Genomic DNA, 20,133 nt, shown 5'->3' with positions numbered 1-20,133 from the left:
AATGTGTGTCAGTATAAATGATATATATCTTCAACACTGTGAACGCTTACTGTCTTATATAACATTTCCTGTATATTGATCTAAAAATTGCATGATTCATGGTATCGGCCTAATATCTGTGTGATGCAAAGCACCCTGACACCCTACACTGGGGTAATATGCATTATAAAAGATATTACATAAAAGAAAATAAATTAGTATGTGCTATGTAAATGGTTATACGTGCAACTTCCTCGTTCAGATACATATGACATACTTGCAGTGCATATATACCTCGTACATAATTTGTTGTGAAAGTGAAACACCTCACTCTAAATCATAGTCTGTCTCTTAAACACTTCTAAAGTGACACCGAGGTGAGTGTCTTTTTTTACCTTCGTGACATTAGCATCCTGCTCCACCTCGCTCCAAGCCTGGATACACAAAAAAAATGTGTCTTGCCCTTTAAGTGAGGCATTTGTGCTGGGCCCAGCTTCCTTCAACCCCACAGGTTCTGCTCTGAAAGCAGAGCAAGTAAAGTCCGGCCCTGCTGAAGATATCCCGGGATATATTCAGCATATTTCACGGGTCACGCCAGGATCAAGCTCAATAATAGCTGCCGGATCCCCCTCATTTACTGTACTGATTGCAGCATCTTCTCTGTGTTTTTAGGTCTCGTCTAGTGACGCAGCGCATGCGCTGCTCGCCTTGGCGAGATCTATTTTCGGCGGAAGGGGGATAGGAGATGTGGACAACATGGACAGCAGATGTGCACGCATACGGCTTGCAGCGTTAGCACAACGCGCGCATGGCGCGTTTTCGCTTTGCTCCCTCCCTGTCTCCATCAGGATGTGCACACGTGGACAGCAGATGTGCACGCGTACGCTTTTGCTTTCCCTCTTGCTCGCTCCCTCCCTGTCTCCATCAGGATGTGCATGTGTGGAAAGCAGATGTGCACGTGTACGCTTTCCCTCTTGCTTGCTCCCTCCCTGCCTCAATCAGGCCCCTTCTGTTGGGGGCGCTCCCATTCCTCCCCCCATAGCACCCGCAATTCCTGCGGACCTAGGAGCTGGCCTGTGTCCCTCCCCCCCTGGGCTTGCTGCCCCCCATGCCCCGCACCTCACGCTGACTCAACCCGGGAAATGGGTATCCTCAGCAAAAGTGACCAGGTAGGATGCGCTCGGTGCCCGCGGGAAAACTACGCGAGGTCGGTGATGCAGCGTGGCCTACTGCGTCTGTGGGAAGCAGATCCAAGCAAGAGAGGGGGCAGATGAGGCCTTGTGCTAAACGGGAGGCCGGAGTACACTGTGGAGCAGCGTCCGGAGGGGGAGGGGGTAGACTGAACATTATTCTCTTTTACTCGGCCACACTTGTTTATTTATTTCATTATTTTCGCTGTTTCCGGGGCCCCACTTCATCTGGTCCGATAGCTCTGGCGCTTGCTGCTGAGAATTGAACTTGTTATTTGAGTGCCTGTTGTGTGATGGGGAGTCAGCAGGTTGGACAACTGCCCCCGGACTGGGTGTTCAAGCTCGAGAAAGTGTTTGCAGCTAGTTCCCGGGCACAGTGTAAATCCGAACACCCCAGCAGAAAGTATACAGCAATATATTCCAAATGCATCCTTAAAAGCCAAAGGTTTTACATGTTCTTCTGAAGATGAACCCATGAAATGTTGTGACTTTGTTTTTTTAATTTAGCGCTGTTCGTTGATGTGCCCTGAAGAAAAGTCTTATGCAGGTCTGTCACTCGATCTGGGTGCAGATGTCGCACGGATGCACAGCTGTTTGCCTACACAAGGGTTCTCTTGAGACAGCGTGGATCACTGAAGGCGAGAACAAAATCAATTTTGGGCGCTGATTTACGGACAGTCCTTACTTGAGTGGAACAGGAGCTGTAACCTTTCTAGCCAATGATGTGAAACACTTTGTGGTTACTATCAATACTATTCAGAAGGACACCGAACATTCCTAGATGAGACCCCCAGCTGGTCTGAGGAACCAAATGTGGGACGAACACACGAGAAAAACTACAAGAAGTATTAACAAGCATTTGCAATGCAATAGGTCTCGCATTGACGCGAGTTTGAGCTACTGACATTGCAAACAACAATGCCTTTTATTGTTGTTTTCTTTTTAAAAACATAAATAAAAGGCATTGTTATTTACAATGCCAATAGCTTAAACTCTCGTAACTGCGAGACCAGTTGCATTGCAAATGCTTGTTCAGTGGATGCATTGAAATACTGCTATTTACGAAAGGCACTGACTGGAGGCACAATAAGCACCTGCACATGACTTGGTGGCAATCGAGAAATATCCGACAAATATCCAAGATAAATGTAATATAAACCTTCCCTGACGCTACTTTTCTAAAGAGTCAAGAATGGATCTTGCTTCGAAAGAACTGAAGATCTATATCACAAAACAATTCTAAGCTTTAAGACTCGCAACAAACAGAAAGAACATTTCCCAGACTCATTAGAACCACTAATGGGTCTTCCTGCTGCTTTAACAGCCGGTGACGCTTCTATTGTTACAAGAATCGTAGCACTGCGCCTTTAGAACGCGGTCGCACTGTATGGGCTCATGGAATCTAATTTGATGGAATGGGTGCAACCAGACAAAAACTCTGTGTTTATTAATGCAAATCCAACACAATGCGTGTACTCCGTTGATAAATAAGTTCATTACCTACTGTGATTTATGAATAAATAAATCCTCACACTTTGTCCTTGCTAAAGTCCGCAATCATTACACGAAAAAGCACAGCTCTCCCAGAGCTCCGGCAGCAGATGCCTTGTCAGCAGCAGTTTGGCCGGCTTTTTTCTGCGTCCCCAGTCTACATCTGCTAAAGGGCAACTTCCGGGCACGAGAGAGCAGCTCAGGAGCCATGACATTCCATGCTTCGCGATACAGCGTCCAGCTGACATTCATCGCTGACGTCCAGGTCTGCTCAGCTTGACAGCGATATCGCATCTCTGGACAAAATACTACTACTTGCACAATCGAGGACAAAAAAGGTCGAGCAAAAATTTAGGAAGAACCATGCCATGCATAAGAAACTATGTGATGCAACATGAATAACTACCACCTTCAAGATGACATAACAGACTGTCGAGGATATGAGTAAAAGGATCCCGAAAAACAATCGCATACAATTTTCTAGCAGGGTGACCTGGTGAAATTTAGTTAGGGTCACCGGAATTGTGCCCCACAGAGATCCCTGCATAATTCAGGATTTACAACACTTGCTACATAATCCACAAGCTGCTCCTCAATTTGTGGATTACATTAAACTCATGTTAAATATGTTTTCTCCTTTGTACCCATACCGTCATAAATATAGATATGACTTTATATCCAAATAATGCTTTTTTATCGAAAAAGTTCTCAAAAAGAAACAAGCATTAGCAAACTCAATAGGTCTCACCTATGAGAGTTCTATTGGCTTTGTCAATTTTTTTTGCCATGTTGCATAGTGGTGTACATGCTGTACAACATGCCTGAAAGTTAAAAAAAAGAAAAAAACACCATGACACGTCCAGCGTTAACCGCATCATAGCTCCTTGGTTTTATTTACTTTCAGCCAGGTTGCACAGCGACTGCGACCACTAGTGAGTAGTAAGCAAGCACTGAATTTTCTTTTACTTTTGCATTGTCATTGTTTTGAAAACTCTGTACTCCCATGATGGGGACCCCATCACACACATATGTACAGAATCACAATTACAACTGGAATACGTGACCTGTGGACTCTGCAGAGAGTCCAAGGATTGGATGCCCATGTATTCTGAACAACTCATACACAAAGGGATGATAGACATGTAGCGCCTAAACTTTTCAGACACCCCGTCACTATTAAATCTGAGTTGAATCCATCATCGGTCTTTAGCTCCCTTCGCCACCCCAGTTCAGACCGAACCATATGCAAATTAGTCTTGACCCTGTTCCTCATGGGAACAGTCCAGCCCAAACTGCCTAGCCAGGTCTTCCCTGGTCCGGAAACAATCACCCTAGGACCAGCTTTGGGGTAACATCCCCCCATCAGCTGGGCTAGCGTTAATTCAGCGGCAAAGTGAGCAAGGGACCCAAGTCTGGGCATACCCCACCAACTTACAGCGAAGAAAGCAAACACAAGGAGATGATGGACTCCTCCATGCTAACTAGTTACGCGACCCCCAGCTACTACAAATCTGTTGCAACGTGACCATTCACTGCAACGTGTTGTGGACAAGAAGTAGGACTGTATTAGCCTGACTACCATTCGCGAGCTTTGAAAAAGTCACGAGATGACAAAACGCGTGTTGGCTGCGCTTCTTCTGGATATCTCAACATGAACGAAGGCTGTATTTTATGTTACTAGCTAAACGTTACAACTTTTTGGACTGTACTACTATATTATCACAACTGTGCCAAAATAAACAGAACACTCGTGTTTGTTCATAGAAAGTCCATACTGTCTGGCCAATACACTTATTGGCGAGTGCTTTGGCGTTTTGTTTAACCCAGTTTCCAGACTGTATAGCATCACCACGACATGAGGAAAAGAAGGTCTGCCGGTTTCAGCTGACGCCTTGCTCACACCCGAGATTGTTTCCATGATTCCCTCTAAATACCACAACATAATGAACAGCGAAAATGCACAATGCCGTCAATACATGAACATAAGAAAATTCCCATTTTATTACTGAATAAATTCCCGTTAGTTCTCTTAATTTGTTTCCACCATTTCATGTTATCGGATATACACTCATTCGTCGTTGGCATGCCTACAAAGTCTGCAGCTTCGTGCCAAAGGAATTCATGCGGAGAAATCATTTCACAGAAAAAACACAGAGCAATAAATAAATGCACAGCGAACGAAAACATATCAGTCGTGTTATAAAGGTGTGCAGAGTCATTTTTAAAAAGAGAAAAGAACGGCCTAGAGTGATCATTTAAGTGGATAATGACAACATCTGCGTGGCAGCCTTTGTTTCAAGTTAGGAAGACGCGCTCTAGATACACGGAGTGCACTGGGGACGCGCTTTTCTTGGCTTCCTGGGCACCCTTTGGAGTTTCTACGCACCTCGCTAGCCGTGAGGGGAACGGCTCTCCTAACCGGAGCATCTGGGCAACCTGCTGCAGTGCCGTGAGGGGAACGGCGGTTCTCGAGCAAACTACCATCCCCAGCATTCCCTCTCCCGGGCGCCTGCCTACAGCGTCATCAGGCTGCGCCGGGGAGGGTTAAAGGCTGGGACGAAGAGCCGCTGCGCGGGACGCGCTTTTCTTGGCTTCCTGGGCACCCTTTGGAGTTTCTACGCACCTCGCTAGCCGTGAGGGGAACGGCTCTCCTAACCGGAGCATCTGGGCAACCTGCTGCAGTGCCGTGAGGGGAACGGCGGTTCTCGAGCAAACTACCATCCCCAGCATTCCCTCTCCCGGGCGCCTGCCTACAGCGTCATCAGGCTGCGCCGGGGAGGGTTAAAGGCTGGGACGAAGAGCCGCTGCGCGGGACGCGCTTTTCTTGGCTTCCTGGGCACCCTTTGGAGTTTCTACGCACCTCGCTAGCCGTGAGGGGAACGGCTCTCCTAACCGGAGCATCTGGGCAACCTGCTGCAGTGCCGTGAGGGGAACGGCGGTTCTCGAGCAAACTACCATCCCCAGCATTCCCTCTCCCGGGCGCCTGCCTACAGCGTCATCAGGCTGCGCCGGGGAGGGTTAAAGGCTGGGACGAAGAGCCGCTGCGCGGGACGCGCTTTTCTTGGCTTCCTGGGCACCCTTTGGAGTTTCTACGCACCTCGCTAGCCGTGAGGGGAACGGCTCTCCTAACCGGAGCATCTGGGCAACCTGCTGCAGTGCCGTGAGGGGAACGGCGGTTCTCGAGCAAACTACCATCCCCAGCATTCCCTCTCCCGGGCGCCTGCCTACAGCGTCATCAGGCTGCGCCGGGGAGGGTTAAAGGCTGGGACGAAAAGCCGCTGCGCGGGACGCGCTTTTCTTGGCTTCCTGGGCACCCTTTGGAGTTTCTACGCACCTCGCTAGCCGTGAGGGGAACGGCTCTCCTAACCGGAGCATCTGGGCAACCTGCTGCAGTGCCGTGAGGGGAACGGCGGTTCTCGAGCAAACTACCATCCCCAGCATTCCCTCTCCCGGGCGCCTGCCTACAGCGTCATCAGGCTGCGCCGGGGAGGTTTAAAGGCTGGGACGAAGAGCCGCTGCGCGGGACGCGCGCGGGCTGCGCCCGGGCGAAGCCCGGGCCAAGGGCGGGCCCGTCCTTGCCCGTCAAAGCCCGGATAAGGCTGGGCTGGGCCTATTCCCTAACATTTGTGGTGGGACTCCGCTCTGCCACAGCTCTCCTCGTCGCTGCTGTAAGGAGTTGGCGCCAAGATCTGTGAGTTGCCAGTGGGATACGATACTATTGTTTTGCTGTGCACCATATCAAGCTTCAGTGCTATACTAATGGAAGGCGGGTTGCTCGCTAATAAGTGTGGCCGTACTTGCCTCAGTAGCATGTCTAAAAGGAGGGCTGGTGACAAACAGGGGGGAACACTCGACGATTATCTAATAAGAGCAGAGTCAGCTTTGAACCTTGAGATTCAAGCGGTGGAACGTAGACTCTCCCTAGATCCCACCAATTCTTCCCTTCCATGTGCCCAGATACAGACTGGCTCGCCTGCCTATGATCATACTAGCCCTATTGATGGTATCACCTCTCCTCCCGCACTTACTCCCCCCGTGCAGGAATCCTTGGGCCCAGTTCAGGGTTATGCTTCCATTCAGAGTCCTTCCAGGGTTACAACAAGAGGGAGGACGGCCAATAAAGCTAAAGGCAATACAAAAGTCGTTATTAATAAACAACCGAGAGGTCAGGGAAAGAGTAAACCTATTGTTGAGTCGCTCTCTCTTATGCCTAGCGGGCCCCCCGTAGAAGGGAGTGTTTTGGACCTAAACAATATTCCTACTAGCCAGGCCCAGTTACAACATCTTTTGGATTTACTTCTTGCCGGCCTTAAAGATCATCTATCCTGTCTCCTTGTACCTGTACACCAAAAATTGGATCTTGTAGCCAATAGGTTGGACCAATTGGAAGCTAGATTTTCTGGTAACAAGAGCTTAGTCCCAGGGCCCCCCTTGCCATCGAACAGGGTGTTGTCAGTGGAGGTACCTAACGAGGCCGGTAGCCCAAGACCACCAAGACCAGTGGGGGTAATGCCTTTGCTACCATCCATAGGGGAAGAGAACGTTACCGCCCCAGGTCATGCTGCTGTTACCGACAGGAGTATTTATACTCGCCATGACCTGCAAAGACGCCCCTCGCAAATCAACAGGGTTGGTACTGAAGGGGTGGGAGCGGGGCTCTCTCCACCCCCCACTAGTCTACACCTTCCGCCCCAAGCCACCCCTTACACGATTATCCTGGCAAATGTTCCTCCACTCCTGGAAGGATCTTACGAACATTGGTCCAACCTCAAGAATAAATCCCTTCACTACTTGAGTTCCAAAATTGGTAACAGTAAGGCCCTATTTGATGACTTCAATATGGTTAGACGTATTAATTGGATCGGTCAGTCCCACAAGTCTTTTCCTGGGGATTGTGTTGTGTTAAGCTTCAGGTCACCTGCCCTAGTCAAGTACATACTGGAAGCTGCCCACCACCTCCCCCATGCCCCTAACACAATTAAGATCCTCCCTTTGGGCTTCTTTTATAGGCCAGGCTTTTTACAACCCTTACGAGAAAATTGTAATTTTCCAACATTTCCCGTCAGATCTGACATGCCCCTTGCGACTTCCAACCGCTTTGATATTCTTTCTACACTGGAGGATAATGATTGACACATGGATGGCTCCCTGCGTACCCCAGTGCTTGCCCTAGGGTTGGTGGGTCCTTATTGTCATCTGAGCCACGATTTTATGATCAAGACACCCCCCCCTAAAGATCGTTCCTGTTTGATTATCTCACCTGATCACATCTTGACACCACCTGTTGAAACGTTCGATTCTCATCATGCCTCGGGTCAAGCAGCTGAAACCAGGGTCGAGAAGTCTACATTAAAATTGGGCTCCTGGAATATTGCAGGGCTGGGGTCAAGGCTCGAGATCCCCGATTGGGCTGACTTTATTGATGAGTTCGAAATTTGGACATTTCAGGAGACTTGGGCACTGTATCCTCACTTTCGTACAGGGTTTTTGAATTTCTACAAACCTGCTGTTAAGAGCCATAGAGGCAGACCCATGGGGGGCTTAACCACCTGGATCCGTCAATGTGAAGGTGTTACTGTGTCAGAGGTTCCAATTGATAGTCCTGATATTTTGATAATCAGGGTCAAATCTTGTAGCGGCACCGATTTTCTTATAATTAACATCTATGTAAGAGGTCTCCCGGGAGGCAAGTGCTCTCCCACTTGTCTATTACTGGAGAATTTTCTGGAGACCGCTTCTATGTTCACGTACAAGATTGTGGCTGGAGATTTCAATGTTTGTTTTGAGCCATTGGGGGCCGATTGTGGGGACTTCACCGAGGAAGAAGACTCATCCTGGGGTGTTCCCATGTTGGAGCTAGAACCAGTTAACAAATGGTCTCAAGCTGCTCTCTTTATGAAGGGTTTATGTTTAAATCAAGGCATGAGAGCAGTAAATGGGCGAACTAAATCTGACAGGATGGGGAGGTTTACATTTGACAATGGTAGGTCAGGGAGCCGAATTGATTATATATTAGCCAGCTTGGATTTGTGGCCACTCATAGACGACATGGTGGTAGTAAGTAGAGTCGAGAGTGATCTCAATCCCCTTGCACTGTGTATCAAGGTTAATACCTTTGCAGCCTCCCCTACCTATCCAGATGGCAGTTCCCCTATAGATGTCATTGTTACCAACGATCTTAGAAGGGTGAGATGGCCGAAGATTGCCACCTGTGAATCTTCACGTGTGGCCATCAGGGAATTAATCAACAGTACCCTGGTCACACTTAATAAAATGGAATCCCAAAACTTGATTAAGGACAACATCCGGGATTCCCACAACAATCTCTTTGCGGAGCTCAAAACTTTTTTTGTGAAAAGCCAACCCGCCACCGGTAGGGGTAAAGAGTTGAGACCACGTACATGGTTCAACAAGGATTGCAGAATGGCTCAAAGTGCCCTGAAAGAGGCCATTAAATCAGGCTCTCTTTCTATCATCCAAAAGTGTAGACTTGTTTACAAAAATGCCCAACACAAGGCCAAGCAAAATTGGGATGAAGAGCGTTGGAGGGATTTATATCAGGCTTGCCATGATCGCAACATGGTCCAATTCTGGCATCTCCTTAAATGGGGTAACTCCCCCTCGGATATTCGCCCCTCTAATCAAGTAGAACCACAACAATGGGTAGCGTATTTTGAGGAACAATTTAAGGTTGGTGCTTTAACGGACAGGCAGTTCTCTTGTCCTCTAGTTGTTGAAAATACATTAAAATTTACCACTGATGAAACCAAGTTAGTCCTACGCTCGATTAAGAGTGGTAAAGCCCCAGGACCTGACTGTATCCCTCCTGACCTATTCATTCAGGAACAAGATGTATGGATTCCCTACTTGACCCTCCTGGCTAACGCCCTTGCGGGTGGTGCTGTAGTCCCTGACTCGTGGCTCGGGGCAGAGATACTGCCGATATATAAGAAAGGCGATCGCTCTGCCCCGGGCAACTACAGACCCATTAGTCTAATAGACGCAGTACAAAAAATTATTGCCCGCCTCGTACTCGGTCGTATCCAAATTTGGATGTCTGACTTTGACGTGCTGTCTCCACTTCAGGCTGGGTTTCGGTCCCACACTGGGACCCTGGACCAAGTATTTAGGGTAGTACTTCTGTATTGGAAGGTTGTCTTTCTGGGGGGAGGTAAATTGTATGCAGCCTTTGTAGACTTAAGGTCTGCGTTTGACCTTGTGCCGAGGGACAAGCTATGGAAAGTTCTCTTGGACATGGGCATGCCAAAAGATCTGGTTTCTTTTTTGGTCACCATACATGAAAATACGTACGCCCGTGTCCGATGGGGTAAACCCGGGGAACTGACCGATAGATTTAAAGTTTCCAAAGGTGTACGACAAGGGTGTGTACTCGCACCCACCCTGTTTTCTTTATTTATCAATGGGGTTGTAAACTACTTCTTAAATAGCCCTACAGATGCACCTTCATTGGCAGGAATGAAGATTCCCCTGCTCATGTTCGCGGATGACACTCTTTTGATCTTGAGGACGAGACAGGGACTGCAGCTGGCCCTGTCTCGCTTCGAGATCTTTTGCCGCGAGCATGAGTTGGAAATAAACGTTGGGAAGACCAAGTTTATGGTTTTTCGTGGCCCTCGGCGGGTTAAGGCGGAGGTGTGTTTGGGTGGAGTCAACTTATCCCAAACGGCTGTATTTACTTATCTTGGAGTCACTTTTAGCGAGACGTGCAGCTGGTCTCACCAGCTGGATCTTCTCGCACTCAAGCATGCCCAATTGGGAGGAGCCTTGTTGAAAGAGCACAAACACTCTTTAACAAGGCCAATAGCCCCACTCATGAAGATCTACGGCTCCAAGATTTTACCTGCAATTTTATATGGAGCTGAGATTTGGGGTTTTAATAATTTGTCCAAATTGATAACTGCCCAGAATAAATTCCTCCGGTCAGCTATTGGGCTTCCCCAATCCACTCCACGCATCCCTCTCTTGTTTGACCTGGGAATTCAGCCTATAGAGGACTGCGCAGGGTATAGACCCCTGGCGTTCTGGCGCCGCTTGTGGACAACTCCCGAACTATCTAACTATGCAAAAGCCCTTCTGGAGATCAAAGGGTTGGAGGGGTCTCATAGGATTCCCTGGTTGTCTAGCATCAAAACCCTGCTATATGATCTCGGGATGCGTGATCTATGGGTTAACCCTGATACAGAAGTCTTCCCGGCAAAAAAGGTGCTTAAGGTTGCGTATTGGAATTACATTAAGAATAGGAGATGTGTTTCCCTTACAGGTTCCACAATGACTACTTCTTTCCTAGTTTTTAAGGAGGACTCTGTCTATGAAAGTTACTGGGATACCATCTTGAAGTTTTTAGATCGTAAGTTGTATCACCAGTTCAGAGTGGGCGCTCTACCACTGCGAGGACTCACCAAAAGTTGGAGTCCTCTTGGTAGTGATAAATGCCCATTCTGTGTTGACAAGATTGAAACCATGGACCACTTCCTTTTTTGTTGCCCAACTTATCAACTTCCTAGACGTATCTGGCTTCGACCTGCATGCAGACTAATGAGCACTCGTTCTGCACAGGTCGCTAGTAGAATTTTGAAAACCGATACTTCCACTCCTATAGTAATTGGTGTTGCTAAATTTATTAGTTGGGCATGGATCCTTAGGGCCAAGAAATTGAAGCCATAACCTGTGTTCTCTGCTGCCGCACAATAGTATCTACTTTGGTCCATGGCATAAACGGCACGTCTCTCTCTTTGCACTTTATTGTATTTTTTAACATGATGTGATCATTTTTACCTACTATTTTATTTACTATTTTAAAGGTTTTACAGTCTATTTTTGTATTGTACATGAATTGTCTTATAGTCGAATTGTCTAATATGTGTAGTATGTCTTTTATGATGCAAATCGAATAAAGACTTTTTTTGACTGACTGACTGACTGACTTACCTTGTACGGCCCATTTGTGCAGCTGCATGAATGGGTAACTGCCAGCTCTCTTCATTGCAAAACAGGTTTGGGTCTGCCCCATGGGAAAGCAGCAGCTCTGCACAACTGGCGTGGCCTTCCTGGGCTGTGATGAAGAGCGGCGTGGCCTTGTCCTTTGCTTGACAATTGACATTAGCCCCTGAAATAAAATAAAGCTCTTCACATGGAATCGACATTTGCATCCTGCCAAGCCAACATACATTGTAAGGTTAATTATGCGTTACGTGTCGCCTCGAGATGTTGGGTCTTGGTAGTCGACCTACGTGATTTTTTGCAAAGTATAATTTATTTGCATTTGTTTTAAATCATGGTGATAGTGCAGCACATTAGTACGTGTTCCTAATGGATCCAATATTAACGTAAAGTGGATCATTTGTTTTGCAAAACAATAAAAATGCTGGAAACCCACGACAAGATATGGGCCGTTTTTCCTCGTTTAATGACAAACAGCTCTACGTCCCATCCTCAAGAGACAGAATTATTTGTGGATTTGTTGTAAAATGCACATAAAACTGTCACAAAATGAACAAGCATTTATACCAATAACAGGGATGCAAGCGGGGGCGGCACGCAAGATTTAACCCATCTTTACCGCATACAACTGCCTCTAAGCTGCGATGGGGTGACACCATACTTATATACGCCACCTTAAGTCAACTATGCTTTAATATAATTCGCTTGTGTTAATGTGCTCAGCATAGTACAGCGTCCGCTTCTAGCCGCGTCTGTGATGGTGAGTGCGACAGGAAAGGAAGGGGTGAGCGTGCATCACCGCGAGGCTCTCAAGGCGTGTACTAATCGTGTCTGGTGAGGTCATTAGCTGGCCAAAAGCGTTTTGGAACAGCTGAGGATTTAGGCACTTATGTATCAACGCACTTTAGCATAGGCACTTTTTCTGAATTCCGTGACGTCTGCCCCACAAAATTGTCTTACCCCCGTTTAAGTGAGAAGTTCTAAGGAGTTTTTTAGTTAAGGGCATGCTTACTCGCAGACAAAATGCTTGGTGACTGACTCAGGGGGCTGACTAAGCATGTCTAACTCCTGGAAATGTAGAAAGTAGCCAATTCTAAGTCTGGAGTAAGACACGATAGTGTCATCTTAGCTCTCAGTGGGGTGCTGCCTTTTTTCTCTCTACAAACAACATAAGCCGTCTGGCGAGTCCTCCCAACATAAGCCGTCTGGCGAGTCCTCCGTCTTCCATTACCAAACACATATCACACAACATATAACAGACATTAAATAAGAGCAACTGGAAAGGGTTTGGGTCGGACACTTGGGCTTATATGGTCGAGTCTCCTTCAGCTATTGGTTCCTTGGGTCGCCCTTCCCCTTTAGCGACCATCCCATGGCATTTCATGGATGTAGATTCCAAAAGTAGTGCATTTAGGTGACTGCAGTAGTGCTAAGCGGCACATAGGCGATGGGGGGGGGGGGGAGAGGACACTAGTGGCAGCAGCATGGAATATTTCACCTAAAGGAGCGCACTGAAATCTTGCACTGGTGATTGGGAAGATCCAACACAGTATTGGCAACTACAATGTGGTGGCAGGAAGATTCATCCCACTGCCCCGGGAGTCTAAGCTTGCAAGCCCCATAGCTTTTTTGAGATCTCCAAATACACCAGGAGGCAAAAATGAATTGTTGTAGAAGATTTATTGGTAGATAAGATAATCACAGGCCACCGCCAACTGCTCCTTGCTAAGTTCAGCTCCTAATGCCTGTGCCTGGAACTCCCACACCACAAATGTTCTAGTATTGCATCAATAACAATCTGAGAAACAGCAATGAGTGACCAGGACGAAACCAGAATATTAACCACAACACATAACTCTTCCTAGAAAAAAACATTCAGTAAGAAAAGTAATGCTGGCTTGAAAATAAAACTATGAAGATAACAAAAGAACAATAAATGCATCCCACCTAAAAAGAAGAAAACAAAATGATTACTGAAATAGGTGCACAGAATAGGCTAAGATGTAAAAGATGTAAGATAATCTCTATACCAACCTACCTCAACTTTGGAGTGCACGCCTGTGCACCTCTTGGGGTTTCTAGAGCAGAGAACATGGGAGCAACTAGTTTACCTTCACTTCCATTGTTTTTTAATACATCATTCCTATTCACATTATGGGAAGGGCGATCTTTCTGGGCTCTCCAATTGCACTTCACCAACCTGGACATGCTCCAAGTCTCCCCTATGTCCAAAGTGACAATTTCTCATGAACACAATGGAGAAAGGACCCATAAACTGAGACCTACCCTTCTTTACCCATGTGGTTTCCTTGTCAAGACCAGGCCACCCGTATTCAATTTTTTGTGATTAGCAGAGTTTTTCCGGTCATACAATTCTTTATATCTCTGTTGATACCTGTTAGAACTGGGAGTCACTAGTTGGCTGAGGTAGGTACCTTATGCCAAATAGGGACCTTAGCTTCTAAGTCAGGGAAAGGAAGGACACCTTCTCAGACAGCCACTGCTCACCCCCTCGGTAGCTTGGCACGAGCAGCCAGACTTATCTTCAAGGCAAATGTGTAAAGTATTTGCAATCACGCTCTCAGTAAACCAATGATAACACCACAAATGGACTCCACACGAGTTTCATAAAAAAACAAGTATATGTTTATATAAAAAGATATACGATGAGATCACACGATAAAAATCCAAGATATGCGTATTTGTAATATTTCACCTGGCTGGTTATTAGGCCAGCAAGCCCTTGTAGGTTCTTTCAGTATTAATGAGCGATTCTCGATGATCCCATGCAGTCCTGATGCAATGCTATGCAGTTCGTAATGCAAGAATCAGGCACTTCGTGATGTAAAAATAATGCAGTTTGTTGTGCAAAAATGATGCAATGCGTAATGCAACAATCAGGAAGTTGGTAATCCACAAATAATGCAATGCGTAATGCAACAATCAGGCAGTTCGTAATGCAAAAATAATTGCAATGCGTAATGCAACAATCAGGCAGTTCGTACTGCCAAAATAATGTAATGCGTAATGCATCAATCAGGCAGTTCGTAATGTCAAAATATTGTACTCCGGCACCGATCGCGGTGCTCTGGACGGTCTCTATGCCACTCTTACTGACTCGCGGTCAGCTACTGCCAACATATACCCCCAACACAGTCTATGATGGAAAACAAAGTGTAGCTCCGAACTCCGGCCCCAGTACTGCTACTCCTCGGCAAGTATGGGCCGCAATACGGACTTCAGCAGAGGCTCTCGCTGCTAAGAGGCGAAAGGCCGAGAACGTTTCTCTCGGAGCCCGTACCCCGCCCCAGGCGGCAACACACGCACACTCGCTGAGTGTTACCTGGGAGGTGCGATCTCACTTTCCTCTCCTCGCGACTTGGGCCTCCAACGCGACTTCGTTGATCTTGGGCAGTGGAACACGAGCCCCCCGCACCTCCCCACCCGATGGGGATGGTTCGAGGTCCCTCCTTAGCAAAAGCAGGCTCGGGCCGGTGGCACAGCTCCTCTGGGTATGCCGGTCTGAGCCAATGGCAATGACGGTCTCCACGCTTCAACAGGGCAGACGCACACAGTGCCACTGAGACTCACTTAAGCTTCGGGTGTACACGATCACAAGGCAATCCTCACGAAGGTCTCAGGCTGCACGAAGCACATGCACACAGCGTCGCTGAGACTCACTTGAGCTTCAGGTGTACACAATCACAGGGCAATCCTCACGAAGGTCTTAGGCTGCATGAAGCACACGCACACAGCGTCGCTGAGACTCACTTGAGCTTCAGGTGTACACAATCACAGGGCAATCCTCACGAAGGTCTTAGGCTGCATGAAGCACACGCACACAGCGTCGCTGAGACTCACTTGGACTCAGGGTGCACACGATCGTGGGGCAGTTCTTACAAAGGTCTCAGGCTGCAAAAAGCATACGCACACAGCGTCGCCGAGACACACCTGGAAACTTTTATGTTCCTGAGTTTCCACAACAGGGAGCCAGCTCTCCTCGGGCCCTTGGGGACAAGTTACTTCCGCACACAGCAAAGTCCTTTCAAGCAGGGGGACACAGCACACAGCAAAGTCCCTTAGCCTCTCCTTAGTTAAATCAGCAAACTGCAGGCCAGCCCCAGAACACAGTGCAAGGGTCAGTCCTTTCCTTCAGTCTCTTCAGCGGTTTCTTCCTTGGCAGAGGTTCCTCTTGACCACGAAGTAGTTTCAATCCTTTACAGTCTTGATCAGTCCTACGTTCAGGGGTTTCAGCTCTCATAGTTATACCCCTAAATGTCTTTGATGTCTTAGTGTTCAGGGGGGCACTGACCCCTGTCCAAACCAGTCCTGGGTGTCTCTCTATCAGTGACACCTTCTTCCTTTGATAGTGGGGGTCTGGATCCACAATCACTCAGCAGGAGATGGAGCCATTGTTTTATGGCGGCAGCCCAGGCCTCTTCACCTCTAGGGGCTACTCTTCCCCCCTACACTCCAGATGCAGGCCAGCCTGTTGCTGTCTCACCTCCTCCCCTGGGTCAAGACATTTCCCAGATCCTATCACTTTCAAATCCAGACAGTCAATCCACAAACAAGAAGAGACACACAGAATTGTTAGAACACAAAAAACAGCCATTTCTAAAAGTGTGGTTTCTAAACACACAATGCAAAAAACACCTTCACAAAAAGAGGTGTTATTAAATTGTGAGTTCAGGCACACTAAACCTCATATCTCCATCTAAAGCCTATAGTAAGATAGGCTGGAAACATATTACACAGCCTTCCCCATTCTGTCCGATGGGCAAGATGGCCTTGCAACAGTGAAAAACGAAATGGAGAGTATTTCACTGTCAGGATATGGTACACACTTCAGTACATGTCCTACCTTTCACATACACCGCACCCTGCCCAGGGGGGTACCTTGGGCCTACCATAGGGGTGTCTGATGTGCATAAAAATGGAAGGGTAAGGCCTGGCAGGTGGGTGCACTTGTCAGGACAGCAAGGCAGTTTAACAAACTGCGTGCAGGCACTGCAGTGGCAGGCCTCAGTTCTCTCTTTAAGGCTACCGGAGTGGGTTGCACAATTAGTACTGCAGGCCCACTAGTAGCATTTGTGTTACCATCCCTGGCACACATAGTGCAGTTTACTAGGGACTTTACTAGTACAACAAATATACTAATTATGGACAACCAATTACCATTACACTTTATACAGGGAGCACTTGCACTTTGACACTGATCAGCAGTGGCAAAGTGCCCAAAGCATCTAAGTTGGCAACACCATGTCAGAAAAAAGGTCTAGGGGGAAGGCAAAAAGTTTAGGGAGCTTTAGCCAAAGAGGGCCAAGTCCAACAATACCCCTCATATTGGTAACCCTTTGACTTTGCATTATCATTGATAATCATTTTCCTGGAATTAAACTAGGCAGCATTAAGTTTACAACTTGGCACTCTATTTTTGCTTAAAAGGCGACTTTAGGTAATATGGTTAGGAGGTGTACGGTAAGCCCACCTAATTGTTCTTAGAGCATCCTTAAGAGAGACTTAAATTGATTACACTTTGAATACATGATTTAGCAACTCTTCTCATATGCTTAGCACAGCGATTGACCAGCGGCGCATGCAAGGTTGTGCTTTGATGAATAATTCTCAAATCCTTCAAGAAGCCGTGTATTTCTAGAGGGACAAATTGTATCCAATTGTCAGTCACCAGATAGCTGGGTACCCCTTTATAACGAATTTATCTTTAAGAAACTTCAAAATCACCCTGCCATTCGCCAAACTCCCCTGCAGGATACCCATTTGGTTGTGTAATCCACTAGCAACACAACATATTTCCTCATAAGTGGCATCAACTCAAATGGTCCCATGATATCAAGACCTAACTAACTCAGGGCTACTCAAGTATTACCACAGGAGACATGGGAGCACAGCAAGTGACACATGATTTGTCATTTGCAGAACCCTGCAAACCATATTGAACCACCTCTCCCTCTTTGGCAGTCCATACCCGGCCACCGGTTCTTTTCTTTCACTTTGGCCTCAGTAAGATTTCTCCTAAGATGCCTCACATGGGCCAAGTTGATCATCTTCATTTATTTGCATTTCTTCTGGAGGAACTACTTTCTCATAAGTTCTCCATCACAAAATGTTAGCTCATCTTTCACATGAGAATAGAATTTTAATTGTAGGTCCATCTCTTTGTAGCTCTCCATCCTTGCACCACAAACTCTTTAATGGCCGGAAGATTCACATATTTTCCTTTCCCTTCTCCGACACTTCTTTTGTTATGGGATTCTCTCTCACCCAGTTAATTCCACCCAGTTCTACTAATTTACGATCCACTGTTCCTTCAACAGGAAAGCTGGAGAGGGAAACCGTAATTTTGTTCTTGAGGCTAGGCAGATACTGCACCAGAAAATTAAATTCTTCTAGTTCTTCACTCAACCCTTTTTAATCTGGGATTAAGTTGCTCACTACCCTTACAGGAGAACATTTGGACCAAGGATGATGGTCGGTTTTCACAATGAAAAGGGGAATCCACAAACAGAGAGAAGGATGAGAAAGCCGAAGCAGATCAACTGTTAGGTGTCTGGATCACTGTCAGAGCTGCAGGGGTTGTTAGTTACTGGAGGAACTGCTTGAAAGAAATTCAGAAGAAACCCGGTAACAAGTCAACATTGGAGTGGTCAGAAGACACAATGTTGGCTGGGAGAATTACCTATTTTCGACTGAGCCTGTGAACTATGCATCGTTTTTAGTAGTCTAAATCAATCAGACTTGACAGAGGACATGGGAAGAAGATCACTCTTAACGGATATCAAATTACTTACACTGTCTGTAAGTAGACAACTGTTGGAGAGAAGGATTTCTGTAGAGTAGAAAAAATACTTGAAGATATGAAGGAATTACCATAGGAAAAGGCTCTGAGAGATGATGAGTTACCAGGGTAATTCTATAGAATTAATAAAATGCAGGTTGCAAAAGTTCAATTGGTATGTTCAAGGTATCTGCGGGAAATGGGTGTCTCTAACCTGAATTCAACAAATCACTGATATCTCTCCTCTCCAAACCTGGGAAAGACATATACTATTGTGTTAGCTATCAACCAATATGCCTGCGGAAGGTAGTACGTAGTTTCACAAATTACTCACAGTTGCACCTGGGCACTCCTCCTGGAATCATCTTAGAACCCGATCTGGCTTGCTGTAGCAGAATAAAGATGACCAAGGCTTAGTTTCAGCAATTTTTCTGGATATGAAGAAAGACTTTGATCATGTGAAGAGGGATCTTCTACTCAGAACATTGTAACGAGTGGGTCTTGGAGATAGCGTCATTTCAAAAGTAAAATGGCTATATGCAAGCTCCTCTGCACATATGGATTGTTGGGGTTTCTTCTCTGAAGAGTTCCACAATAATAGGTAGACCAGAGAGGAGTGACCCCTTTACCCACTTCTCTCTCTGCCTGCATTGGAGTCCGTCGCAGCAGAAAATTGACAAGCTCCACTCACTGAGGGAATCGCAAATCCCTGAAATTCTCTACCCTGTGGATGTTATTAATTTAGGCTTTCCATTATATTAGGGTTATGAAATTAATTGGAGCAAAAGCGAGGCATTACATATATTGAGGATGGTGCTACACAAGTGGCAGTGACAGGCTACAGATGTAAATGGTTAACTAGTAAATTAAATATCTGTGGGCCTGGTAAACAGAGACCTAGAGAAAATGATACAGGATAACTTAAACCCTCTGATGGTGAAGGTACATCACGACTTCACCCAAAAACCCACTTCATGACAAGTATGCATTATTGGTCATCGCTGAAGGGAAGACACACTTTTACCAGAAGTCCAGAATCAAACAATCTTAGGAACTTTAGACGGGCCAGAAATTCCTTGATAAGTGCCCAATTCTACACTCTGAATTTGGAGCAAATTTGTTATGGACCCATGAGATTTTCCCATGCAAACCCCTCCAATAACCCCAGGGTAATTTGCATTGGGAAACCTGTGCCGAAACAGATATTGTGTACGGTTTTACTATTCACTAGAACAGAATCTGCACGTTATAAGAAGCTCTGTGTGTTACAGATTGGTTTACCCAATAAGAAGAGGGGTTAGGAATAGTAAAGTAACATGCATGCTAAAAAACACACAACATTTACACTAGTGTGCCGAAATCACAAACAGTGCCTTACAATTAGAAATAAATAGAGTTATATCAGTCTCTACAACCAGGCATTTTGCAAAGTAGATTGCTCGGCCCAATAAAATACAAGACTTGTTAACAATTGTGCTAACTTGTGTAGAAAATTGCATTTCCAAATAAAATAGGGAACAAAAGACTGGACTCTTTCCTTTACATTGGCATATTCTGAACTTGCTGATTTACAGAAAGTTGGTGGACAAATACATTGTAAAGAGCAGAGAAAGTCAGTGCAAACAGAAAATTAAGGATGTATAGAAATTATAGTTTAAAATGGAGAGCGTAAATACAGTGATCGCTTCAAATGGGATGATGGTTCATTAAGAG

At 46.3% G+C, this 20,133-nt stretch overlaps 1 protein-coding gene across 3 annotated transcripts in view; it reads right to left on the bottom strand.

Annotated features, from left to right (window-relative positions):
- ASB3 (ankyrin repeat and SOCS box containing 3) overlaps nt 1-20,133 on the bottom strand; it is a 529,701-nt gene that overhangs the window by 210,371 nt on the left and 299,197 nt on the right. For all 3 annotated transcript variants that reach the window (XM_085612718.1, XM_085612720.1, XM_085612719.1), the window contains exon 7: nt 11,610-11,787. In XM_085612718.1, the coding sequence (XP_085468844.1) occupies nt 11,610-11,787 (178 nt within the window). The remainder of the gene's footprint in view (nt 1-11,609; nt 11,788-20,133) is intronic.

Source organism: Triturus cristatus, chromosome 6 (genome assembly GCF_964204655.1).
Source record: "Triturus cristatus chromosome 6, aTriCri1.1, whole genome shotgun sequence".
In the NCBI taxonomy this organism is placed as follows: Eukaryota; Metazoa; Chordata; class Amphibia; order Caudata; family Salamandridae; genus Triturus; species Triturus cristatus.
This window is presented reverse-complemented; position numbering and strand designations above follow the sequence as displayed.